The 27,596-nt window shown below is 47.6% G+C and overlaps 1 protein-coding gene across 1 annotated transcript in view; it reads left to right on the top strand.

Annotated features, from left to right (window-relative positions):
• The window catches only part of LOC129710855 (seizure protein 6 homolog), a 381,323-nt gene that overhangs the window by 302,742 nt on the left and 50,985 nt on the right, over positions 1-27,596 (top strand). Inside the window, exons 5-6 of the mRNA XM_055658139.1 lie at positions 23,268-23,453; positions 26,800-26,968. Coding sequence (XP_055514114.1) covers positions 23,268-23,453; positions 26,800-26,968 — 355 coding nt within the window. The remainder of the gene's footprint in view (positions 1-23,267; positions 23,454-26,799; positions 26,969-27,596) is intronic.

The raw sequence follows: 27,596 nt of genomic DNA, 5'->3' as shown, positions 1-27,596 counted from the left end.
GGTGTCGGGGTGCATTCTCGGCCATTGCTTCTCTGTGGGTGATTCAATTCAATTCAATTCAACTTTAATGTCATCGTACAAATACGAGTATCAGTACAACGAAATGCAGTTTTGCGTCAGTCCGTAGTAGTTGTACATAATGAAATAAATAAAATAGAAAGAGAGAAGATACAGAATAATCAGGAAATACAGAATAATTAAACAAAGGGGACGGAGGGACCGGAGAAATCTATCGTCGGGACTCCGAGTTCAGCAGTGTGATTGTATTGTTGTAGAAGCTTTTCCTCATCCTACTAGTACGTGACCTGAGGCTCCTGTACCGCCTCCCTGATGGGAGGAGGGCAAACAGTCCATGGTTGGGGTGGGAGGGGTCTTTGATGATCTTCCCAGCCCGTCTCAGACACCGTTTTCGGTGGAGGGCATCCAGGGAGCGGGGCACCGATGATGTGCTGCGCGGTTTTCACCACCCGTTGTAGTGCCTTCCTGTCCGCAGCAGTGCAGCTGCTGTACCATACCGTGAAGCAGGTGGTCAGGATACTCTCTATGGTACAGCGGTAAAAGTTGGTCAGGATCTGGGGGGACAGGTGGGCTTTCTTGAGCCTCCTCAGGATCCGGGACAGTTCACTGGTGATAATTCTTCCCAAGAACTCAAAGCTTTTGATCATCTTGTCAGAGATTATGGGGGAGTCAGAGGTTATGGGGAGAAGGCAGGAGAATGAGGTTAGGAGGGTGAGAGAGCAGCCATGATGGAATGGCGGAGTAGACTAGATGGGCTGAATGGCCTAATTCTACTCCTATCACTTATGGTCTTATGACCTTTACTGCGGCACCATCACCGTGCGCTTTGCGTCCTGACGTCGATCACATTCTCCGTTATCTTGCTGACATTGGGAAGGTACTCACGGTCCTGTCTCACTAAATCCTCGCGCGCCACCTGCGTGCCGTATCGCGTACGCGCGCTGACGCATTGGGTACGCACGCAGGCGTCCCGACGTCTCACGTGTATCACATGGGCGTTGACCATTCACCGTTGGGCGTTGCGGTGGCGCAGCGGTAGAGTCGCTGGCTCGTAGCGCTGGCAGCGCCGGAGACCCGGGTTCGATCCGGACCACGGGTGCTGTCACGGAGTTTGCACGTTCTCCCCGTGACCTGCGTGGGTTTTCCCCGAGATCTTTGGTTTCCTCCCCCACACTCCAAAGACGTGCGGGTGTGTAGGTTAATTGGCTTGGTGTAAATGTAAAACTTGTCCACATTGTGTGCAAGATTGTGTTAATGTGCGGGGATCGCTGGTCGGCGCGGACCCGCTGGGCCGAAGGGCCTGTTTCTGCGCTGTACCTCTAAACTAAACTAAACTAAACTCACTTCTGTTGAAATGTTGTGTATGTCACTTTCAAACAAAGAATTCCGGCCAGCATTTCTAATTCCCATGCGATGTTTGCCATCATAATCTCACTGCCACCCTGACACAGTTTAATCACTTCCCATTTCCATGTGGTTTTTTTTGTCATTCAGAATATCCATTAACTGCTGGAGAGGCTGTGCCTGTGAAAATGGCAGCAAATCTTTGCAGAATACAGAGGTGATACCACCCGCGATTCTGTTCTGTACAACATGATTAATATCCAGAGCTGGGAGATGCAGGGAGGCAGATGGTGATTCATCCTGCATTCCTCTTGCTTTCCCAAACAATTCACGCAGCCTCACCCTCGACAAGTTACTTGACTCAGTTGGTCAGAAGTGATTTAAACAAAGGTGCAGCAGTCTGAAAACTGTAACATCCAGGTTTAGGAACAGCTTCTTCCCTACAGCCATCAGGCTATTAAACACGACAACCTCAAATAAGCTCCGTACTATATAGACTTTGGGGCATTATCTTTTGACTTTGCACTAATACTGTGTATTTATTTGTCTGTGAAATAGATAGATAGATAGATATATAGATAGATAGATAGATAGAGATAGATAGATAGATAGATAGATAGATAGATAGATAGATAGATAGATAGATAGATAGATAGATAGATAGATAGATAGATAGATTGATAGATAGATAGATAGATAGATAGATAGATAGATAGATAGATAGATAGATAGATAGATAGATAGATAGATAGATAGATAGATAGAGTAATGTCTTCTGTAAGACCTTGTCGTGACTAGAACAATGAATACATGTCAGACATCTTGTAGGAAAGGTTTAATTTGCCTTCAACTGAAACTTCCAGTTGTCACTTGACCTCAGTCACGAGGCACATGTACATTTGTCAGCTTCTGCTTTTGGCCTCAAGGGGCGCTGGCATTTACATTACATATGCCATTATATATACATCACACCTCCCCCTTCACTTTAATTACTAGATAGATAAATAGATGTGTGTGGGTGTGTCTATATATAATGTGTGTATGTATATATCTATATCTATCTATATCTATCTATATCTATGTATATATCTATATCTCTGTATATATCTATATCTCTGTATATATCTATATCTCTGTATATATCTATATCTCTGTATATATCTATATCTCTGTATATATCTATATATCTGTATATATCTATATATATATATATATATATATAGTGTGTGTGTGTATGCGTGCGTGCTTGTGAGCATGTGTGTGCTTGTGTACATGTGTGCGTGTGTGTGTGCGTGCGTGTGTGTGTGTGTAGGAAAGAACTGCAGATACTGGATTAAACTGGACCTGAGCTACTATCTGCCTCATTGGAGACCATCGGACTCTCTTCGATCTGACCTTACTGGACTTTACCTTGCACGAAATGTTACTCACGATATTCCCTTTATCATGTATCTGTACATTGTGGACAGCTCGATTGTAATCATGTATAGTCTTTGCGCTGACAGGTTAGCCCGCAACAAGTGTTTTTTACCATACCTCGGTACACGTGACAATAAACAAGACTCAAGTTCAGAAAGCAGCCTCTTATGAGACACAGTCACCCAATTATCAAGTGTGAATTTACATATGGGAGTCGTGCTCTCAGAAGAAATCCGTGCAAATAACCACAGGTTTCAACTTTAAAATAATTGTAGATAGACACAAAAAGCTGGAGTAACTCAACGGGACAGGCAGCATCTCTGGAGAGAAGAAATGAGTGACGTTTCTGGTCGAGAATAAGGGGTAAGCCATTTAGAACGGAGACGAGGAAATACTTTTTCTCACGGATAGTTGTGAGTCTGTGGAATTCTCTGTCTCAGAGGGTGGTGGAGGCCGGTTCTCTGGATGCTTTCAAGAGAGAGCTAGATAGGGTTCTTAAAGATAGCGGAGTCAGGAGATATGGGGAGAAGGCAGGAACGGGGTACTGATTGGGGATGATCAGCCATGATCACATTGAATGGCGGTGCTGGCTCGAAGGGCTGAATGGCCTAGTCCTGCACCTATTGTCTATTGAGAAGAGTCTGAAGAAGGGTCTCGACCCGAAACGTCACCCATTCCTTCTCTCCAGAGATGCTGCCTGTCCCGCTGAGTTACTCCAGCATGTTGTGTCTGTCTTTGGTTTAAACCGGCATCTGCAGTTCCTTCCTACACTTTGAAGGAAGAGTTGCCTCTCCTGCCTGCTCAATTGTTTTCCAGGCGTCTCGCTGGTACAGGATGAAAGGAGCCAGCAGGTAGTCCTGGGCTTGCTCCGAGATGATGCCTGAGCTGCTGCCAACATCAAGGAGCCATGTCTGCGTTTGATACCAGCCCTGGTCTCACAGGAGGGGTCAAAGCTTTTACCCAACAGACCTGCTCACCCGCTCCTCCTAATCACGCATCCCCCTTCAGTTGCCATGGTGATCATTTGACCCGCCGTGTGATTAATATTTAGTCAGCGCCGCTATTCAGCTGTACGAGGCTTCACGCTGAAAATCCTGTTTTTCATCTAAAGCAACTAAGGGTGACTCGAGTAATAATGGGACATGCAACTCTGACAACCCCTCATTAGCAGATGCAGGAGCTCACTGCGGGAACATCCTCCAGTACGTGGCAACCGCTTCAGTTTGGAGATACAGCACGGAAACAGGCCCTTCGGCCCAACCAGTCCGTGCCGATTAGAGTTTGCCAACCTTCTCACTCCCAAATAAGGGACAAAAGATCAAAATAAGGGACAAATTCCCCGACGGCAATTCGTTGACCGACCCGGCCGTGGCTGGGTGAATGATGAGTTGGCCCCGGGTGCTGGACTGCACACAGAGACCAGCCGGCGGGCCAGCTGAGGAGTTTTGGCCCGGGCCGCGCGCAAAGTCCGGCGCCCCGTCCAACTCATGAACCGATGATCGGCCGTGAGAAGGAGGGGTAGTGGTGGTGTCGGCGGTAAGCGAAGGTCCGAAGGTCAATTGGCCGACCGACGGGGCCACGGGCGAGGCTCTGCTGCTGCACTCCACGGGCTGCACTACGTCGGGACGGGTGAGGCGGGGCCGGACGCGGCGCTCTCCGACCCCGACAGCCCCCTCGACCCGAGTAGTAGCGGTCAAATACGGGACAAGGGCAGTCCCGTACGGGACAAACCAATTTAGCCCAATATACGGGATGTCCCGGCTAATACGGGACCGTTGGCGACACTATTGCCGACCAGCAATCACCCCTTTACAGGAGTTCTATGTTCCACCATTTTATGCACTGGGGCTTATTGTCCACAACTGACCTAAACTAAACCACAGAGCCCTGTTTAGTTTAGTTTAATATCACGTGTAGCTAGGTACAGTGAAAATCTGAAACGTCACCCATTCCTTCTCTTCAGAGAAGCTGCCTGACCCGCTGAGTTACTCCAGCATTTTGTCTCTACCTTCATTCAAATCTCCTTATGAAGATAACGAGATTCCCACTACTGACGTATTTCAAATAATACACATCGGCCAGTTTCCTTGATCATCGTTACTTTTTTGCATATCTTTCCTTCATTTGTTCTATATTATCTGCTCTACATCGGTGAGACCAAGCGCAGGCTTGGCGATCGCTTCGCCCAACACCTCCGCTCAGTTCGCACGAACTAACCTGATCTCCCGGTGGCTCAGCACTTCAACTCCCCCTCCCATTCCGAACACGACCTCTCTGTCCTGGGCCTCCTCCATGGCCAAAGTGAGTCCCACCGCAAATTGGAGGAGCAGCACCTCATTATTTCGCTTGGGTAGTTTACACCCCAGCGGTATGAACATTGACTTCTCCAATTTCAGGTAGTCCCTGCTTTCTCCCTCCTTCCCCTCCCCTTCCCAGCTCTCCCACAGCCCACTGTCTCTGCCTCTTCCTTTCTTCTTCCCCCCCCGACATCACTCTAAAGAAGGGTCTCGACCCGAAACGTCACCCATTCCTTCTCTCCAGAGACGCTGCCTGTCCCGCTGAGTTACTCCAGCACTTTGTGTCTACCTTCTGTTTAAACCAGCATCTGCAGTTCCTTCCTCCGTGAGAGGAAATCAATGTTATTTTTTAGTAAACTCGAAAAACAAACAGGTCGCTGAAGTTAAATAAAGATACCTTAAATTAACGGCCAAGAGGAATGGAAAAGGGCTGACTTTAACAAATAGAAAAGAAAATATAGATGTTTGAACGAGACGTCATGGCTTCCAGCATCGGAAAGTCCAATACATGTTACATTATTGAGGACATAATGCATTTCAAATGAGCTGAATTGGAATGTGTTAATTCTATTATTTGATATATTTCTCGGTAATACAAGCATGTTATTTTCACAGAGGTTTGCACTTTTCCTGTTCAGTAATTTCTTGTTTTATAAATGCAGCTTGACAGGGAAATGCAATTAAATATGTACACACTAAACGGATTTCTACTGAAGCAAAACATCAGCGACAGATTGAACACTCTCTGAAACTTTAATTGTGGCTGAGCCCCACGTGTGGTGGCCACAGAATCACCAGCCGCTCAGTGTAGGAAGGAACTGCAGATGCTGCTTTACACTGACGATGGACACAAAGCGTTGGAGTAACTGGGTGGAGCAGCGGGTAGAGTCGCTGCCTCACAGCGCCAGAGACACGGGTTCCAACCTGACTACGGGGTGCTGTCTGTACGGAGTTTGTACGTTCTCCCCGTGACCTGCGCGGGTTTTCTCCGGGATCTTCCGTTTCCTCCCACACTCCAAAGACGTGCAGGCTTGTAGGTTAAGTGGCTTTGTGTAAAAATGTAAATTGCCCCCAGTGTGTGTGTGTGTGTGTGGGATAGTATCAATGTTGTTAATGAGCGGCGATCGCTGGTCAGTATGGACTCAATGGGCCGAAAGGCCTGTTTCCGTGCTGTATCTCTAAACTAAAAAAATGCTACTCGTGAAAAAAGTTAAGTTTAACCACTGCAGCCAATAATACAATAGACAATGATAATCAGTGCAGGAGTAGGCCATTCGGCCCCTCAAGCCAGCACCGCCACTCAATGTGGTCATGGCTGATCATCCCCAATCAGTACCCCGTTCCTGCCTTCTCCCCATATCCCCTGACTCCGCTATCTTTCAGAGCCCTATCTAGCTCTCTCTTGAAAGTATCCAGAGAACTGGCCTCCACCCCCTCTGAGGCAGAGAATTCCACAGACTCACAACTCTCGGAGTAAAAAAGTGGTTGTCGTGGTTAGTAACAGGAGATAATGGGCTGCAATAATCAATGCTCCACTGATTCTCGTTAGGACTGGGGGGAGGGGGATTTGGAGACTTGGACACTCTGCCCATTTAACGTCAGGAGGTCAAGTAATTACTCGTGAAGTGTAATAAAATGGCACTGCAGCGCAGTACAGGCGGAATGAAATGAAGATATTTTGTTCCCATGTTGCGAATGAACTGATTGGAAGTGTGTGTTCAATGCCAAACAGCCCACGTCAGCTGCGATCTGCGCTGGACATATCTCGCACGTTGCTGAGAAATTAGTTTTAGCTTTAGTGATACAGCACGGAAACAGGCCCTTCGGCCCACCGAGTCCGCGCCGACACACGATCGCTCTGTACACTAGTTCTATCCTACACGCTCGAGACTATTTTACAATAGACAATAGACAATAGGTGCAGGAGTAGGCCATTCGGCCCTTCCGGCCAGCACCACCATTCAATGTGATCATGGCTGATCATCCCCAATCAGTTCCCCGTTCCTGCCTTCTCCCCATATCCCCTGACTCCACTATCTTTAAGAGCCCCATCTAGCTCTCTCTCTTGAAAGTATCCAGAGAACTGGCCTCTGAGGCAGAGAATTCCACAGACTCACAACTCTCTGTGAGGAAACTTGACAACTTTACCCAAGCCAATTAGCCAAAGACCTGGGGTACACAAAAATGCTGGAGAAACTCAGCGGGTGCAGCAGCATCTGTGGAGCGAAGGAAATAGGTAACGTTTCGGGCCGAAACCCTTCTTCAGACCTAGTCAAAGACCTGGAGTGTGGGAGGAAACCGGAGATCCCGGAGAAATCCCACACCGGTCACGGGGAGAACGTGCAAACTCCTTACAGACAGCACCCCTGGTCAGACGGTGGCGGTGAGGCTGCGACTCTACTGTTCTCCCAGAGGGAGAATAAGGAGGGGAAGAGGCAGTGACTTTAAGACTTTTGCCTCCATCACAGTGAGGAGGTGCCTGGTGAACTCACTGTGGTGGATGTTTATTTGTGTTTAATGTGTGTTTTGTAATAATAATAATAATAATAATAATTTTATTTATAGAGCACTTTAAAAACAAACATAGTTGCAACAAAGTGCTGTACATCACTAATCATTGACAAAAAAGTTAATACACACCAAAAATAACAATCAAAAGAAATAGTAGGAAAAGACATGTAAAATAAAGAAACATCAAAAACACCACAAACAGAAGCAACGCCTCAGGCATGGTCAAAAGCCAGGGAGTACAAATGTGTTTTAACACTGGATTTGAAGATGGACAGTGAGGGGGCCTGTCTGATGTGCAACGGCAGGGTGTTCCAGAGTGCCGGAGCAGCAACAGAGAAGGCTCTATCCCCTCTGAGCCTCCGACTAGACCTCGGTACCTCCAGGAGCAGCTGACCAGCTGACCTGAGGGACCGGGCAGGAGCGTATGGGTGGAGCAGCTCAGAGAGGTAAGGCGGGGCGAGCCCATTCAGAGATTTAAAAACAAATAACAGTATCTTAAAATGAACTCGGGAGTGCACCGGGAGCCAGAATTGGCGATATTGTTGTTTATTATTATTATTATATGTATGACTGCAAGGCAATGATATTTCGTTCAGACCGAAAGGTCTGAATGACAAATAAAGGAATCTAATCTAATCTAAAGTCCTGTCACCAGCTTGAGATGTGTCCTGACCCCCCACCGACTTTGTTGGAGACCCTGGGACTATCTCTAATCAGACTTTGTCTTGCACTAAGTGTTGTCCCCTTTATCCTCCATCTGTACACCCCGAACGGCTCGATTACAATCATGTACGGTGAGTTCTTTGACTGGACAGCACGCAACAAAAGCTTTCCACCCTGCCTCGGTACAAGTGACAATGATAAACTAAAGCAAAGCTAAAACATCTCTCAGTCCTTTGTGTCGACAAAAAATACGGCAGCTCAGCTGCTGAAAGATCCATCTACAATTGTTTCTTGTTTCATCAGTTCCAGGTTTAATTAACAGCAGCTTAATGAAGGCGACTATTTTTGTTTAGTTCTAATCGCACCTAATTGCCTTTTTAATGTGTTTAAGAAGGAACTGCAGATGCTGGGGAAATCGAAGGTAGACAAAAATGCTGGAGAAACTCAGTGGGTGCAGCAGCATCTATGGAGCGAAGGAAATAGGCAACCTAGTGAAGGAAATAGGCAACGTTTCGGGTCGAAACCCGAAGGGTTTCGGCCCGAAACGTTGCCTATTTCCTTCGCTCCATAGATGCTGCTGCACCCGCTGAGTTTCTCCAGCACTTTTATCTACCTGCCATTTTAATGTAATAGTTGTCACCTACTTAAAATTGGGATGTTTTGCCGAGAAGTGGAATATTATCCATTTTCTTTGAGACAATAGACAGCAGGAGTGGGCCATTCGGCCCTTCGAGCCAGCACTGTGATCACGGCTGATCATCTAAAATCAGTACCCCGTTCCTGCTTTCTCCCCATACCCCTTGATTCCTTTTAGCCCTAAGAGCTAAATCTAACTCTCTCTTGAAAACAAATCTATTCCCTGTACTCTAAGGGGGGATTTGGCCTTGACCCAGAAGGTTGCCCATTCCTTCGCTCCATAGATGCTGCCTCACCCGCTGAGTTCCTCCGGCATTTTGTGTCTCCCTTTTATCATTCTCTTGATGTCTTTATAGCCCCCGCTGACTTTAACCTATCATTTCATGAAGGATATCGAGTTCCACTGCACCTTAATTGCTACATGTGACAATAAACAGGCCTTGAAACCTTGAGGATGAGGGGTGACCTTATAGAGGTGTACAGGATCACGAGGGGAATAGATCGGGTAGACGCACCATTAGACCAAGAGTGTTGTTTAATATTTCATGTACTTTCATTAGGAATAATCAATTGCCTTACTTAAAACAGCAATTAAATCCCTGATCTAATAATCACCATAGCTGCACTGTGATATTGTTTTATTAATATAAATAGGTTAAATAACTCAAGTGACAATAGATTTGATGAGGCTGGTAACAAAATGATGACAGTAGCTGAATGTTCTGCATATAAAATACTTTTGCTGGATTAATATAACAAGAACAATAATAACCAACTATCAATAAGCATTACGTTAATTTATTTTGTTCCTTTGCCTTTCATTATCATTCATTTACTTTACAGATCATTATTGTTTAAATGACATGCTTACATAATCATTTAAGAGGCATGTTTGTTGCTTGCTTTATTTTTGTAATTGTGTCACCTTAGCAAGTCTAATTAGTTTAGTTTACTTTAGTTTAGAGATACAGCGCGGAAACAGGTCCCACGGCCCAGCGCCGACCAGCGATCTCCGCACACTAACACTATCCTACACACACACTGGGGACAATTTACATTTACACCAAAAACCTGTACGTCACTGGAGTGTGGGAGGAAACCGAAGATCTCGGAGAAAACCCTCGCACGTCACTGGGAGAAGGTACAAACTCCGTACAGGCAGCGGCCAGAGTCAGGATCGAACCCGGGTCTCTGGCGCTGTGAGGCAGCAGCTCTACTGCTGTGCCACTGTGCTACCCTTGGCAGGAGTCATAGGGACATACAGCATGGAAACAGGCCCTTTGGCCCATCCTGCCCATGATCACTAAGTTGGCATGTTGGGCTAGCCTCATTTGGCCCATCTCCCTCTAAACCGTTCCGAGCTTTGAATTCTCTGTTTAGGTCTATTATTGTCATGTGTACCGAGGTACAGTGAAAAGCTTTGTTTTGCACGCTGTCCAATCAAATCCGATGTACCACAACTGGGGCGGCACGGTGGCGCAGCGGTAGAGTTGCTGCCTCACAGCGCCAGAGACCCAGGTTCAATCCTGACCATGGATGCTGTCTGTATGGAGTCTGCACGTTCTCCCTGTGACCCGGGTTTTCTCCGTGTGCTCCGGTTTCTTCCCACATTCCTAAGGTTTGTAGGTTAATTGGCTTCAATAAATTCTTGCTATTGAGGGACTGCAGCGTAGGTTCACCAGGTTAATTCCCGGGATGGCAGGACTGTCATATGTTGATAGAATGGAGCGGCTGGGCTTGTACACTCTGGAATTTAGGATGAGAGGGGAATCTTATTGAAACGTGAAAGAATATTAAAGGATTGGACACGCTAGAGGCAGGAAACATGTTCCCGATGTTGGGGGAGTCCAGAACCAGGGGCCACAGTTTAAGAATAAGGGGTAAGCCATTTAGAACGGAGATGAGGAAAACTTTTTCACCCAGAGAGTTGTGAATCTGTGGAATTGTCTGGGGATGTTTTATGTCAAACTCTATAGTGTGTTGTGTCCTGTTGATTTTTATTGTATGGCTGTATGGAAATTCATTTCACTGTGCCATCAGGCACACGTGACAATTAAATCTATCTTGAATCTTGAATCTTGAATCTCAGAAGGCAGGTGGAGGCCAATTCTTTGTATGCTTTCAAGAGAGAGTTAGATAGAGCTCTTAAAGATAGCGGAGTCGGGGGATATGGGGTGAAGGCAGGAACGAGGTACTGATTGTGGATGATCAGTCATGATCACAGTAAATGGCGATGCTGGCTCAAAGGGCCGAATGGCTTACTCCTGCACCTATTGTCTATTGTCCCTCATGTGTAGGATAGAACTAGTATACAGGCTGATCGAAGGTTGGCATGGACTGGATGGGCCGAATGGCCTGTTCCCACGCTGTATCTCCAAAGCTATAAAGCTAAAACTAGATACAATCAAGTCAGTTCCAGAGACAAAGTCCAATGTCCGCAATGGGGGTAGAGGTGTATTGGGTAATCTATGCAGTTTACTGAAGAGCATTTGGTGAACGATGAATATGAACATCCATGAGCTCAGGTGTATGTGACCGTAATCTAATATGTAATCTGCAGAAAGAAACAAGGTGCTGGAGTAACTCAAGCGGGACAGGTGGCACCTTTGGAGAGAAGGAATAGGTGACGTTTAAGGTCGAGACCCTTCTTCAGACTGAAACTTACAAGGAAAAATCTCAACCTATTCCTTCTCTCCATAGATGCTGCCTCACCCGCTGAGTTTCTCCAGCATTTTGTCTCCCATTCATTTGTTCAATGTCTCTCTACATCACCGTCTATATATATCTCTCGTTTCCCTCTCCCCCGACTCCCAGTCTGAAGAAGGGTCTCGACCCCAAACGTCACCCATTCCTTCTCTCCAGAGACACTGCCTGACCCGCTGAATTACTCCAGTACTTTGTGTCCACCTTCGGTGTAAACCAGCATCTGCAGTTCCTTTGCTGCACAGCCTGTAATCTGCCAATACTGAAGCTGAAGAGGTGCTGCTTGCGTGGGCTAGTATGACAGGGAGGGGCTGAATGAAACTCTCTCTGCCATGCAAGTTTGGTGAAATTTCGTGCCTTCTGCGTCAGCCTTTTGATCTCCGAAACATCGGTTCTGTGAGTGAGCTCGAATTTCCCCAGTGAGATCGACTCTTCAAAAGATTTGTGATTCATTCATGAGCTGTGAAACCAGCGAGGTTTGTTCAATGTTCACACTTCATGGCGGAAATTTAAGAGCAAAGACAAGGGCGTGTGAAGTTCCCAGATGATTTCAAGCGCCAGATTAATAGCAAAACGTGTGACTAATGCTTTTTTATCGTTGCCTAACTGGAGGTAGTAAACATGCCGGTGTGGGAGGCGTGGATTCTAGTTGAGTTCTGGTCTATTTATTATCACGTGTCGCAAGGTACAGCGGAGAGCTTCACTGTTGCATGCTATCCAGTCAACTGCACAACGATCACATTGAATGGCGGTGCTGGCTCAAAGGGCCGAATGGCCTACTCCTGCACCTATTGTCTATTGTGTATTGTCTAAGTCAGTGTGGGAACGGGAGGGGGTGTTGAAGAGCTGGGCCACCAGGAGATCAGGTAGGTTAACACGGAGTGAGCGGAGGTGTTCAGCGAAACGATCGCCGAGCCTGCGCTTGGTCTCACCGTTACAGAGCAGTTGACACCTGGATCAGCGGATAATTAAAATGTACCTGTTTACCATAAACTACACTTAAAAATAGTCTGTTCAAGAAGGAACTGCAGATGCTGGAAAATCGAAGGTAGACAAAATTGCTGGAGAAACTCAGCGGGTGCAGCAGCATCTATGGAGCGAAGGAAATGGGCAACGTTCCGGGCCGAAACCCCTCTTCAGACCAGACTGCACTTGGTCTCACCGATTTAAAATAGTCTGTAGTGTAACAAACTAAAAACGCCTCACAGTTCTATTTGTAGACTGGAGCAGAGCTGTCTACAAAGGAAATGAGACGCTGGTCAAAGATGATAGAACAATATTATATAAACAATCCAAATTGCTTTTGAGATCTCATTATTTTGCCTGTCAGGAACTCAGCGCGTGGCTATGATTTTTAAATGGCTGTAAACGATATTCAGTCGCGAGCGTGCGACGTTATGTAATTTATTGCCCAAGATGCCGCCCAGCTAATACTTCTGTGTTGGCAGCGGGGAGCCAGATACACTGAAGATCAGATCTCTGATGAGGAACTGCAGCGCTGGAAATTGAAACTCTAATTCATACCCTAAATTCAAATGATTCATACGTTGAAAGCAGCAAACTAATCATGTTACTGGTTCGAACAAGGGGGCGTAAAGGAGCAGACTGTCAAAGGAAATTCATGTTTTATATCTGTGGAAAGTAGTACATTCGATAAAGGGGTTACACGGTCTGAAGAAGGGTCTTGATCCAAAACGTCACCCATTCATTCCTTCTCTCCAGAGATGCTGCCTGTCCCACTGAGTTACTCCAGCTTTTTATAGACAATACACAATAGGTGCAGGACTAGGCCATTGGGCCCTGCTAGCCAGCACCGCCATTCAATGTGATCATGGCTGATCATTTTGTGTCTATCTTCCGTTTAAACCAGCATCTGCAGTTCCTTCCTACACAATAAAGGCTTTTGTTTCGTTAAGTTTTGAGATACGGTGGGGAAACAGGCCCTTCGGCCCACCGAGTCCACACTGACCAGCGATCCCCGCACTGTCCTACACACACTAGGGGACAATTTTACACTTAATGCCAAGCCAATTAACCTACAAAAAAATGTTGCCGCACTTGAAAAAACACAGCACGTGAATATGTCATCACGCCCCGTGGCCGCCGAGTCACGCCGCGCCACGCCGCGCCGCAAATCGGTCACCTGATACGTCAGTCAATGATGCCAGCAGTCGTGGAAAAAATCGGCAAGTGGCACAGGCCCTTAAAGCGCAGAGGTAGACAAAAACGCTGGAGAAACTCAGCGGGTGAGGCGGCATCTATGGAGCGAAGGAATAGGCGACCCAAGGGGAATCGACCCGGTTCTCCAGCGTTTTAGCCGACCTTCGATTTTTCCAGCATCTGCAGTTCATTCTTAAATATATAAAGCTCAGTTTGTGGCTGGAAGTTAATGCATTTCAACCAGTGTTATGAAATGCTTCGAAGAATGGATTTAAACTGAGCAAGTGCAGGTCCATTTAACACGTTCCCACGCCTTGCCAAACTGAAGTGGAGTCGCCATCAATCACGCAGGGGTTTAATTTGAGGAAAAGCTTTGCCAGCAGAAGCTGTTGACTGCAACACTCGGTCAGGGTCAGCGCTTTGCGTCTGATTCCCTGCAAAAACAAAGCCACGTCAGACGTTGATGAGGCCGCACGTAGATTACTGCGATCCGTCTCGGACGCCCTGTTGTGGGGGTGATGCCATTAAGGGCTTGTCCCACTTGGGCGACATTTTAGGCGACAGCCGAAGAAGAGGTTGTCGCGTTGTGGTCGGGGCGTGACGCGGTCGTGGCGTGACGCGTGGTGTCTCCCTGCCGCCACAGGGTTTTGGAATGTTCAAAATCCTCGCATGACATCTGCATGTCTTATCATGTCGTGCGCCCTTTTGCACGATAACGTACGGGTGAGACGTGGTGACACACGGTCATTGCCTGTGTGCGACATGTGTGCGTCCCAGCATGATGGGTCACCCGAAACGTCACCCATTCCTTCTCTCCAGAGATGCTGCCTCACCCGCTGAGTTACTCCAGCATTTTGTGTCTACTTCCAAGCTCTTGATCATGCTGGCTGCTTTCCCGAGGCAGCCTGGTGTGTAGATTGGGATGTTTACTCCTATGAGGGCAATATCAATAACCTGTTTCGATGTCCTGAACTATAAATAAACCTTTGATAAATCAAAGCAGGTTTTAATTATTTTGCAAGTGGTCTCATGGGAAGCGTCCTTTATCCTGACTTTATTGAGAGCGTCTCATTGCTAGTTGACAGCGAGCTTGTGTGTAGTGGCACAACTCTCAGAGTCATTAATAACGGGATTAGTGTCAGCTGATCGGGGTGAAACTTACCCGCTGTGTTTACTGTAGGCTGCCCATCATAGAAACACAGAAACATAGAAAATAGGTGTAGGAGGAGGCCATTCGGCCCTTCCACCCAGCACCGCCATTCATTGTGATCATGGCTGATCGTCCCCTATCAATAACCCGTGCCTGCCTTCTCCCCATATCCCTTGACTCCAGTAACCCCCCCTAGAGCTCTATCTAACTCTCTGTTAAATCCATCCAGTATCTTAGCCTGCACTGCCCTCTGTGGCAGGGAATTCCACAAATTCACATTTCTCTGCGTGAAAATGTTTTTTCTCACCTCTGTCTTAAATGGCCTCCCCTTTATTCTAAGACTGTGGCCCCTGGTTCTGGACTCGCCCAACATTGGGAACATTTTTCCTGCATCTAGCTTGCCCAGTCCTTTTATAATTTTATATGTTTCTATAAGATCCCCCCCCTCATCCTTTTAAACTCCAGTGAATACGAGTGAATCGGAAGCAGAGGATCAGAATATAGCTGCGCCCGCTGCAAACCACTTCTGTAAAGTGGCTCCGGGAAGTTGTGGAGAGCACGGGGGCGGCACTGGTGGTGCAGCGGTATAGTCGCTGCCTCACAGCGCCAGAGACCCGGGTTTGACCCCAACTACGGGTGCTGTCTGTACGGAGTTTGTACGTTCCCCCCCATGACCTGCGTGTGTTTTACTCTGGGATCTCCAGTTTCCTCCCACACTCCAAAGACTGAAGGTTAATTGTAGGTTAATTGGCTTTGCATCAATGTAAAATTGTCCCTCGTGTGTGTAGGATAGTGCTCTTCCTCTTACCTATGGCGTGTGCAGCCTAAAGTTGTAGAACAACTTGTTCTACTTGATCTTATTTGATTGTGCACGCCGGGTTGATTGCATTCGTCGAAACAGGGCGGACCCCGTGAAGGTTGCAATCTCCCACCCCTGGATAGTGTTAATGTACGGGGATCGCTGGCTGGTGCGGACTCGATGGGCCGAAGGGCCTGTGTCCGCACTGTATCTCTAAACTAAAAGAAAACTGTGAGGTTTTCATTCCTCGAAATTATAATAGATATGTTGGCCGGTGTGGACGAGTTGGGTCGAAGGGCCTGTTTCCACAATGTATCACTTTATGTCTCTATGAGTTAGACTGTAAGCTGGTGAGGAATTGTGTTCCATTGATATACATTGATGACTCCTGTACATCGGTGAGACCAAGTGCAGGTTTGGCGATCGTTTCGCTGAACACCTGCGCTCAGTCCGTCTTAACCTGCCTGATCCCCCAGTGGTTCAGCACATCAACTCCCCCTCCCATTCCCACACTGACCTTTCTGTCCTGGGCCTCCTCCATTGTCAGAGTGAGGCCCAGTGCAAATTGGAGGAACAGCACCTCATATTTCACTTGGGTAGTTTACACCCCAGCGGTATAAACATTGCCTTCCCTAACTTCAAGTAACCCTTGCTTTCCCCTCTCTCTCCCCCCCCCCCCCCCTTCCCAGTCCTCCCACCAGTCTTACTGTCTCTGACTACATTCGATCTCTGTCCCGCCCCCTTCACTCACCTGAGATCAGTCTGAGGAAGGGTCTCGACCCGGAGTCAGGGGTTATGGGGAGAAGGCAGGAACGGGGCACTGATTGGGGATGATCAGCCATGATCACATTGAATGGTGGTGTTGGCTCGAAGGGCCGAATGGCCTCCTCCTGCACCTATTGTCTATTGTCTATTGACCCGAAACATCGCCCATTCCTTCTCTCCAGAGATGCTGAGTCCCGCTGAGTTACTCCAGCATTTTGTGCCCACCTTTGGGTTCCATTGAAGTTTAACGGACAGTCCAGTTGTTTGCTCATTTTTCCTAAAGTCCCAGTTAATTGAAACAGGATAGTTTACTGTCAGCACAATGATAATTGCTAGTACATGCAGAGTATTTTACAGTCATTTCTGTGCTATAAATGAGCGGTGTGCCCCATTATCCTGTCGCACCGATGATCACTGAAATTAGCTCATCAATAGTCCGTTACGTTTTGTTTCAGAGGCTTCAGCCCCTTCAGAACTTATAATCAGACCTTCTATTGATATTCGCTTTAAAGGTTTTATTTCTGGATGCCAATTTGCACGCCGCTGCTGTTTCTTTGGATATCCATTTAACTGTGCAATTATCTTCCTCTAAACAAAGGAGTATTGACCGCTCATGAATGTTGTAGTTACTTATGGTTGGGGGAGGACACGGGGAAAACCATCCCTTTCCTACAGAGTCAGAGTGATACAGTGTGGAAACAGGCCCTTCGGCCCATCTTGCCCACACCGGCCGACATGTCCCAGCTGCACTACTCCCACCTGCCTGCGTTTGGCCCATATCTCTCCAAACCTGTCCTGCCCATGTACCTGCCTAACTGTTTCTTAAACGTTGGGATAGTCCCAGCCTCAACTACCTCCTCCAGAAGCTTGTCCCACCACCCTTTGTGTAAAGAAGTTAATCCTCAGATTCCGATCACATCCTTTCTCCTTCACCTTAATCCGACAGTGTCGTTTCATTATAACTCCACCTCAATAGTCCAGAAAACCGATAATCTAGAAAGGATTAAACATTTTGTCCGTATCAACATTGACTTCTCCAATTTCAGGTAGTCCCTGCTTTCTCCCTCCTTCCCCTCCCCTTCCCAGCTCTCCCACAGCCCACTGTCTCCGCCTCTTCCTTTCTTCTTCCCGCCCCACCCGCACATCAGTCTGAAGAAGGGTCTCGACCCGAAACGTCACCTATTCCTTCGCTCCAGAGATGTTGCCTCACACGCTGAGTTTCTCCAGCATTTTTGTCTACCTTCGATATTTCCAGCATCTGCACAGTTCTTTCTTAAACATCCAGAAAGGATTCTCCGAACAGGACATCTCAATTTATTAATTTATGGGGCTATCTTGTGTATTAACCTATGAAGAGCGTTTGTCGGCACTGGGCCTGTACTTGCTGGAGTTTAGAAGAATGAAGGGGGGACCTCATTGAAACTTACATAATAGTGAAAGGCCTGGATAGAGTGGATGTGTAGAGGATGTTTCCACTAGTGGGAGAGTCTGGGACCAGAGGTCATATCCTCAGAATTAAAGAATGTTCCTTTAGGAAGGAGATGAGAAGGAGTTTCTTTAGTCAGAGGGTGGTGAATCTGTGGAATTCATTGCCACAGAAGGCTGTGGAGGCCACAAGTCAGTGGATATTTATAAGGCAGAGATTGACAGATTCTGGATTAGTTCGGTTACGGGGAAAAGGCAGGAGAATGGGGTTAGGAGGGAGAGATAGATCAGCGATAATTGAATGAAGGAGTAGACCTGATGGGCTGAATGGCCTAATTCTGCTCCTATCACTTATGACTTTATGAAAACCTAAAGGATTTTGCTTGGGCAGCTTGCACCCCAGCGGCATGAATATTGATTTCCCTGACTCCAAGTAACCCTTGCATCCCCTCTCTCTCCATCCCTCCCCCACTCTAGTTGTTGTACTATTTTCACTGTCACCCTGGTGAGTCTCATTGTCTGTAACCCGTTTTCACCTAGCTCACAGCTGTTTCCTTTATCATCGTTATTTTGTGCATATCCTTTCATTCTTTTGTTCTCTATCCCTCCATTGCCGTCCACATCTCTTGCTCTCCTCCGACTCTCAGCCTGAAGAAGGGTCTCCACCCGAAACGTCATCCGTTCCTTCTCTCCAGAGATGCTGCTTGTCCCGCTGAGTTAAGAATAAGGGGAAAGCTATTTAGAACAAAGATGAGGAAACACTTTTTCACACACACAGAGTTGTGAGTCTGTGGAATTCTCTGCCTCAGAGGGCGGTGGAGGCCGGTTCTCTGGATACTTTCAAGAGAGAGCTAGATAGGGCTCTTAAAAATAGCGGAGTCAGGGGATATGGGGAGAAGGCAGGAACGGGGTACTGATTGGGGATGATCAGCCATGATCATATTGAATGGCGGTGCTGGCTCGAAGGGCCGAATGGCCTACTCCTGCACCTATTGTCTATTGAGTTACTCCAGCTTTTTGTGTCTATCTTCGGTTTGAACCAACGTCTGCAGTTCCTTCCTACACATCATCCAGGAAGTGCTCTGGCACTGAGGTCACCGGGAAATCAGCGTTCGACCTGCGCTCAGCTTCCAGTACTTGAAGTTTCTTTAAAAAATGAGCACTTCCATTTTAAATGCCACCTGGTTTACGGAGATAAGCACCATTTTAATGCAGGAATTCTAAAAACAAGCAGATGAAAGGGGCCGGTTTATAACACAGCTTAAATAATCATCGTCTTAGCAACTTAAGACACGACAGAAAAATCACTGAAACAAGAAACCTGCACAAAACAGGCAGTTATTTTAGTGTGAAATACATCGAGTGGGCAAAACGGCATAACTGAGCTGGCTGACGAGATAGCCTCGCTGTCGACAATTATAAAATTAGAATTCTTGTGCTAATTAGTCCTCATCTACAGTATCTTCCCTCTGCTCCCGCTCCTGTCATTGGTCTCAGCCCCCCACCCCCCCCCCGCACTCGTTCCCCACTTTTGGTTTTTCTTGCAAGCACCAATTTTACAATCAAAAGACAACAGCGCTGTAGAAACTCAGCGGGTGCAGCAGCATCTATGGAGCGAAGGAAATAGGCAACGTTTCGGGCCGAAACCCTTCTTCAGACTGATGTGGGGTGTGGGGGGGGGGGGGGGGGAAGAAGAAGAAAGGAAGAGGAGGAGCCAGTGGGCCGAGGGAGAGCTGAGAAGGGGAGGAGACAGCAAGGGCTACCGGAAATTGGAGAAGTCAATGTTCAAGCCGCTGGGGTGCAGACTACCCAAGCGGGAATATGAAGAGGGGAGCGGGTGGGCAAGGTTTCTGGGTCGGGACCCTTCTTCAGACTGACGGAACAGGTGGAGAAAGTTGGACAAGTTCAAGTACAGGAGAAGGAGGGGTGGGGGTGGGGCAGGACAAAACCTGACAAGCGATGGGTGGAGGAAGGAACTGCAGATGCCAGTTTATACCAAAGATAGACACAAAGTGCCGGAGTAACTCAGCGGGTCAGGCAGCATCTCTGGAGAAAAGGGATAGGTGACTGTTCGGGTCGGAACTATAAAGGGTTTCGCTGCCTGACCCCCTGAGTTACTCCAGCACTGTCTAAGTGATAGGTGGATACAGGTGAGGGGAGTGATTGGCAGATGGGTGGAGTCAGTGGCAAAGTGCTGGAGGTGAAAAGGAGACAAAAGGGTGACAGATAAGGAGAGAAGGAGTGACGTGTGAAGCCGGTGGGAGAGAGATGGGTGGAAGGGGACAAGGAGGAGGGGAAGAAGAGGGGATGAAGGGGAAATGTGGGAGGAAACCGGAGCACCCGGAGAAAACCCACACGGTCAATAGACAATAGGTGCAGGAGTCGAGGCCACTCGGCCCTTCGAGCCAGCACCGCCATTCAATATGTTCATGGCTGGTCATCCCCAATCAGTACCCCGTTCCTGCCTTCTCCCCATATCCCCTGACTCCGCTATCTTTAAGAGCTCTGTCTAGCTCTCTCTTGAAAGCATCCAGAGAACCGGCCCTCTGAGGCAGAGAATTCCACAGACTCACAACCCTCTGTGTGAAAAAGTTTTTCCTCATCTCCGTTCTAAATGGCTTACCCCTTACTCTTAAACAGTGGCCCCTGGTTCTGGACTCCCCCCAACATCGGGAACATGTTTCCTGCCTCTGGCGTGTCCAAACCCTGACTAGATCCTCTCATCCTTCTAAATTGCAGGATACAAGCCCAGCCGCTCCAGTCTCTCAGCATATGACAGTCCCGCCATGCTGTTATCTGTTTATTCATTGTATATATATATATATGGTCTATGCTATATAGACACACTGAACTTTTATCTCCTGTTCTGTATTATGTTTATATATTCTGTTGTGCTGCAGCAAGCAAGAATTTCATTGTCCTATTTGGGACAATAAAACGCACTTGACTCTTGAGTCTTGTTTCCTCCGTAGAGTTGTAACAAAAGACTATGGATTTTATGTTTCATGTAAATCCAGATTACAAAAGAAAACTTCATGTACGCATTTAAAATGATTGATTGGAATATTAAATCGTTGCATGAACAAATTGGAGTGGCAGCTGTGAAAATGTACGCTTAGTTACAGTTCAATCTCCTCACTTTGCTGAGATAACCACCAAGTATTTTAAGTCATGAAATTAAAAATAGCTAGTCTGTAACACGGTGTAACTAATCATCTTCGCAGTATTTTAGTGCAAGCTGAAGACAAGATAAATGAAACCTATGGATTAAAACTTACTCGAGTAAGTTTAGTTTAGAGACAGGGTGGAAACAGGCCCTTCGGCCTACTGGGTGATCAGCCTGCGCACATTAGGGACACTTTACAATTTTACAAAACCTAATTTACCTGCAAACCTGCACGTATTTGGAGTGTGGGAGGAAACCGGAGTACCCGGAGAAAACCCACGCAGGTCACGGGGAGAACGTACAAACTCTATAGAGACAGCACCAGTGGTCAGGATCGAACCTGGGTCTCTGGCGCTGTGAGGCAGCAGCTCTACCGCTGCACAGCAGTAGGAAGAAAGGGAAGATACTGTAGATGAGGAGTAATTAGCACAAGAATGCTAATTTTATCTATTTTGAGGAAGGAGAGACTTTGGTGTGCTACACATTTGTACTCCCTGGCTTTTGACCATGCCTGAGACTTTGCTTCTGTTTTTGGTGTTTTTAATGTTTCTTTATTTTACATGTCTTTTCCTACTATTTCTTTTGATTGTTATTTTTGGTGTGTATTAACTTTTTTGTCAATGATTAGTGATGTACAGCACTTTGTTGCAACTATGATTGTTTTTAAAGTGCTCTATAAATAAAATTATTATTATTATTATTATTATTATCTTAAGCAAAGATACTACAGCGAGCAAATGGTCCACTCGACGAAAAAGACGTAGTACGGTCACGGGCAGATTCATGGGTCATTTTAGGCCCCATTTCCGTAACCGGCTTCCGTCTCCGCACCAAAGATCCCGCAGCGGAGCAAAGATACTAGTGCGGAGACGGAAGCCGCTTACGGAAACATCCTCGTAAAAATAAAAGTTATTTGGGGAAAAATCTTCTCCTCATTTTCAAAATTATATAACACAAACTGTTCCCCCGCAACGTTGGTTACACTGCGAATCGGGTCGGGTCGGGTCGGGTCGGGTCGGGTTACTGAAATGGATGAATAAAAGGCCCACGTTCCGCTCCGTTGCGTACTACACATCAGCCCATTGCATTTAGAAGGAGTAGTCTATCAATACAACAATACAATACAATACAGGTTTATTCGTCACATTGCACATAAAGTACAAGTGAAATGAATTTGTCAGCAGCGGTACAATGGGAAAGAACACACAATACACAATAAAGATTTAACACAAACATCCACCACAGCATTCATCTCTGTGGTGGAAGGCACAAAAATTGTCCAGTCCTCCTCCATTTTCCCCCGTATGTCGGGACCAGCGTCCAGAGCCAGTCCATAGTCGGCTCTTCTCCACCGGAGACCGCGGCTTCAGGACGGTGTAGGCCCGAGGCCGGCGGTCGAAGATTTAAAGTCCCCGCCGCAGCCAGAAGCACCGCAGACCGCAGGGCCGTCGGTAGAAGCTCCCCTCTAGGGGTGATGGTAAGTCCACGCCGGGGCCCGCGGTAGAAGTTGGCCGCGGGCCGGCGGTGGAAGATCCTTCTTCTCCCGGGTCCCCCACAAGGGATCCCGGGCTGTAGACGCCATGCTCCGCTATAGGATCTTTAGGAGAGACTTTCCTGTGCTAACTTGACTGTAGGTTCATTGCAGTTGGTTTGGGATCAGTTGTTGGTGATAACTTGAAGATTTCAACCACTTGCACTTGTTCACCGTTGATACTGATTGAGATACACACTCTACCTTACTTCCTGAAGTCAATAACCGGATTAAATTCTAATCACTTGCTGTGTTAATCACTCAAAGCAAAGTAAGATTGGGTAAGAGGATAATTATTCTGTACACTGTAGACTTTAGAGATTCAGCGCAGAAACAGGCCCTTCAGCCCACCGGGTCTGAACCGACCAGCGATCCCCGCACACACTAACACTATCCTACACACACCAGGGAGAATTGTAGTTATACATTTACACCAAGCCAAATAATCTACAAACCTGTACGTCTTTGGAGTGTGGTAGGAAACCAGAGAGCCCAGAGAAAACCCACGCAGGTCACGGGGAGAATGTGTAAACTCCATACAGACAGCAGCCGTGGTCAGGATCGAACCTGGGTCTCTGGGGCTGTGAGGCAGCAACTGTACCACTGCATTCCTTACTCATTCCCAGTGGCTTTCACTGTCTCTCTCTCTCTCTCTCACTCTGTGCCTCTTGTCTCCGCAGCCTACTTGCTGAGCTGTGGCTTCCCGCAGAAGCCGTTGTCTGGCGATGTGTCGGTCACCAGCCTGCACCCCGGCGGTCTGGCGCATTTCTACTGCAACTCTGGCTACCGGCTGCTGGGGTCACCGTCGCTCGCCTGCATCAACGCCAGCAAGGCGCGCTGGAGCGACACCGAGCCCCAATGCATCGGTAAGTGAACCTTCACTGGGGTTACGTTCGTGCCCGGGCGGGGTTAGAGAGGGACTACGCGTTGTCCACGGGCACCCCGGGGAGTTTCCGGGACCGCTGGGCACCGCGGGGGGGGGGGTGGAATACGGTGGGTGTAAGATAGAGTCTGAAGAAGGGTCTCGACCCGAAACGTCACCCATTCCTTCTCTCCAGAGATGCTGCTGCCCGTCCCGCTGAGTTACTCCAGCATTTTGTGTACGGTCGTGAGTCGTCTCCTCAGTTGCCCAAAGAATCGTAGCATCTTTCTGGTCCCCGCTGGATTTTCAACATGTTGAAAATTGTTCTGAGACTGTCGGCGACAGTGGCTTTGATGCCAGTGAGCGTAGTTTGACTTCTCCTGACGTAGGTGATGTCGTAGTTGTTACCAGGTGCTGACCGATTTTTATTTATTTCGTTAAAGTAATGATTCTATTTTTTATTTTATGTCGTGGGGTGGGGGTCCAGTCACTGGTTTTTGGTGACCTGCTACAACTATGACAGTCGCCTAAAAATAGCCCAAGTGGGACAGGCCTTTAAACGTGATAATAAATGAAACCCTTGAAGGCAGGGTAGATGCTGCTCTGGGTGTCTATGAGTGGCGTGTGGATGAATCTGTGCATAGCGAGCCGTTCCTGATTCTAATCCCTGCATCCATGGGCACACAGCATGAGTAACATCAACCTGAGGGCTATAATTCAGGCTGAGAGTGGAATCAAACAGAAACCGCTGCACTAACTTCAGCTCTCTTCAGACGCATGTGTTGGCGTTTTAGTGAGGCAGACTTGAGAGTATTTATCACCCTGGAGTATTTCACGATATCAGTGAGGACATGAGGAAAAATCAAGCGGGTTTCAGTGGAAATAAAGTATTTATAAGTGACTGCGAAATTCAGGCAAAAAGCCGAGCAGAACTAGGTCTCACGGAATGAACAGCGTTATGCTAATTTGAGTTGGCGGCAGATCTAGTCTTTGAAAGGCAATTCTAAGCCTGACGTGCCTGGCGTATGGTCCGCTTTCAACAGCCCGCTAGCCCGGTGGAGGGCACGGTGGCGCAGCGGTAGAGTTGCTGCCTCACGGCGCCAGAGACCCGGGTTCCATCCTGACTACAAAGATATCAAAGGTATCAAAGGTATCAAAGATACCCCCTCATCCTTCTAAATTCCAGTGATTATACTCCAGCATTTTGTGTCCCTGCATCTGAAATTCCTTACTACACATCAGACACAGCCCCGGCAGCTGAAAGCAGGGCCACCTAGGAAGTTTGACACTGACCAGAGGCCAAGATTAAAGGAACATAATCAGTAGATGAGATATTTTAGATTAGCTAGATGTGCGGATAAATAGATTAGCAGAACGTTCAGTCACGGTGGCCCTGGTGTCAGGCTGCAACAACAGACAAGAAACATATTGTGTACCGACGTGATATACTCATTCTCTGTACACGATGGATGAATGGTGGTCCATCTGTGGAATTCTTTGCTGAGAAGAAGTTTAGAAGACTGAGTTTAGAATAATGAGGGGGACCTCATTGAAAGGCCTGGATAGAGTGGATGTGGAGAGGATGTTTCCACTGGTGGGAGAGTCTAGGACCAGAGGTCACAGCCTCAGAATTAAAGGACGTTCTTTTAGGAAGGAGACGAGGAGGAATTTCTTTAGTCAAAGGGTGGTGAATCTGTGGAATTAATTGCCGCAGACGGCTGTGGAGGCCAAGTCAGCGGATATTATTAAGGCAGAAATAGATAGATTCTTGATTAGTGCCGGTGTCAGGGGTTATGGGGAGAAGGCAGGAGAATGGGATTGGGAGGGAGAGATAGATCAGCCATGATTGAATGGGATGGTAGAATTGATGGGCCGAATGGCCTAATTCTACTCCTATCACTTATGTCCTTATGACCCAATAACCAAATGCAATTAAATAACAAGACGGCACAGTGGTACAGCGGTAGAGTTGCTGCCTCACTGCGCCAGACACCCAGGTTCGATCCTGATCACGGGCGCTGTCTGTACGGAGTTTGCACGTTCTCCCCGTCACCTGCATGGGTTTTCTCCAAATTCTTCGGTTTCCTCCCACACTCCAAAGATGTACAGGTCTGCAGGTTAATTGGCTTGGTGTGAAGGTAAAATTGTCCCTAGTGTGTGTAGGATAGTGTTAGTGTGTGGGTCAGCACAGACTCTGTGGGCCGAAGGGCCTCTTTCTGCACTATATCTCGAAACTAAACTAAACATCCATGTAGAAAGCCACATCAAAAAGCTTCACAGCGTGGAAGTATTGCGTACAGATTTAATTATGTGGTGGTGTGGGGGGGGGTCGGGGTGGGATGGTGAATTTAATGCAGATATAATGTCTGGATATCGTAGGTGCTTGCCTAGGAAGGAACTGCAGATGCTGGTTTACACCGCAGATAGACACAAAATGCTGGAGTAACTCAGCGGGACAGGCAGCATCTCTGGAGAGAAGGAATGGGTGACGTTTCGGATCAAGACCCTTCTTCAGCCCATTCCATCTCCCCAGAGATGCTGCCTGTCCCGTTGAGTTACTCCAGCATTTTGTGTCCATCACAGATGTTAGTTTTGACAATGGAAGGGAGCGATGTGAAGACTAAGTCAGGCAATACAGTGAAGTTGGAGGAAGCTGGTGCTTTATTTTAGACTTTTACAAACTTTTACAAACAGGCCCTTCGGCCCAAAGCCAAATAACCTACAAGCCTGTACGTCTTTGGAGTGTGGGGGAAGACTGGAGCACCCGATCAAAACCAAAGCGATCACAGTGAGACAATTGACAATAGACAATAGGTGCAGGAGTAGGCCATTCGGCATTCGAGCCAGCACCGCCATTCAATGTGATCTTGGCTGATCATCCCCAATCAGTGCCCCATTCCTCCCTTCTCCCCATATCCCCTGACTCCGCTATCTTTAAGAGCCCTATCTAGCTCTCTCATGAAAGCATCCAGAGAACCGGCCTCCACCGCCCTCTGAGGCAGAGAATTCCACAGACTTACAACTCTCTGTGAGAAAAAGTGTTTCCTCGTCTCCGTTCTAAATGGCGTACCCCTTATTCTTAAACTGTGTGGCCCCTGGTTCTGGACTCCCCCAACATCGGGAACACGTTGGGGGAGTCCATGGATATGGGGAGAAGGCAGGAACGGGGTACTGATTGTGGATGATCAGGCATGATCACATTGAATGGCGGTGCTGGCTTGTAGGGCCGAACGGCCTCCTCCTGCACCTGTTGTCTATTGTCTATTGAAGCCGAGACTCTGGAGCTGGGCCTGTTGATGCTGTACTGTACATCATTTGGTCTGAAGCTGTGATCTGCCTCTTCCTTGCAGCTACCTGTGGCGGGGTGATCAGGAACGCCACTGTTGGACGCATCATCTCGCCAAACTTCCCGGCCAACTACAGCAACAACCTCACCTGCTATTGGCTGGTGGCCTCTCCACGGGGGCAGAAACTCCACCTGCACTTTGAGAAGGTGGCGCTGGCTGAAGATGACGACAGGTAAACACCACCTCCCGCCCACACGTCACCTGCGATCTGTTGCCGGGACTAGAGGGTCCGAGCTACAGCAGAACAGGTGCATGGTTCCTTCAAGGTGGAGCTGCAGGTAGAAAGGGTGGTCAAATTGGCCATCATAGGTCAGAGTTCTCTCTCTGATTTCTCTAACTTCAAGTAACCCCGGCATTCCTCTCTCTCTATCCCTCCCCCAACCAAGTCGTACCAACTTCAAAACCGAGATGAGAAGAACTTTTTTTTCACGCAGAGAGTGGTGAACAGAGGAGAGTCTGCCACAGAGGGATTGAGGCCAGTTCATTGGCTATTCATAGAGGGAGATTGGATAGCCCCGGCTAAGGGGATACTCGGTGGAATGGAGAGAAGATTGTACGGGATACTGAGTTGGAGAATCGTACAAAATTCTTAAGGTGCAGTGCAGGCTAGATGCAGGAAGGGTTCCCGAATGGGGACTCCAGGACAAGGGGTCACAGTTTAAGGATATAGGTTTCTATTCCCTCTCTTTAGGACCTCCCCCAAAAAAGTCGTACCAACTTCAATTTTGGTGATCCTAATCTGAGTGGACATTCTTGCCATAGAGGAAGTACAGAGTTGTTCACCAGACTGATTATTGGAT

The sequence above is a fragment of the Leucoraja erinacea genome, chromosome 28 (assembly GCF_028641065.1).
Source record: "Leucoraja erinacea ecotype New England chromosome 28, Leri_hhj_1, whole genome shotgun sequence".
In the NCBI taxonomy this organism is placed as follows: Eukaryota; Metazoa; Chordata; class Chondrichthyes; order Rajiformes; family Rajidae; genus Leucoraja; species Leucoraja erinaceus.
Note: the sequence above shows the minus strand (reverse complement) of the source record. Positions and strands in the feature narration are given on the sequence as shown.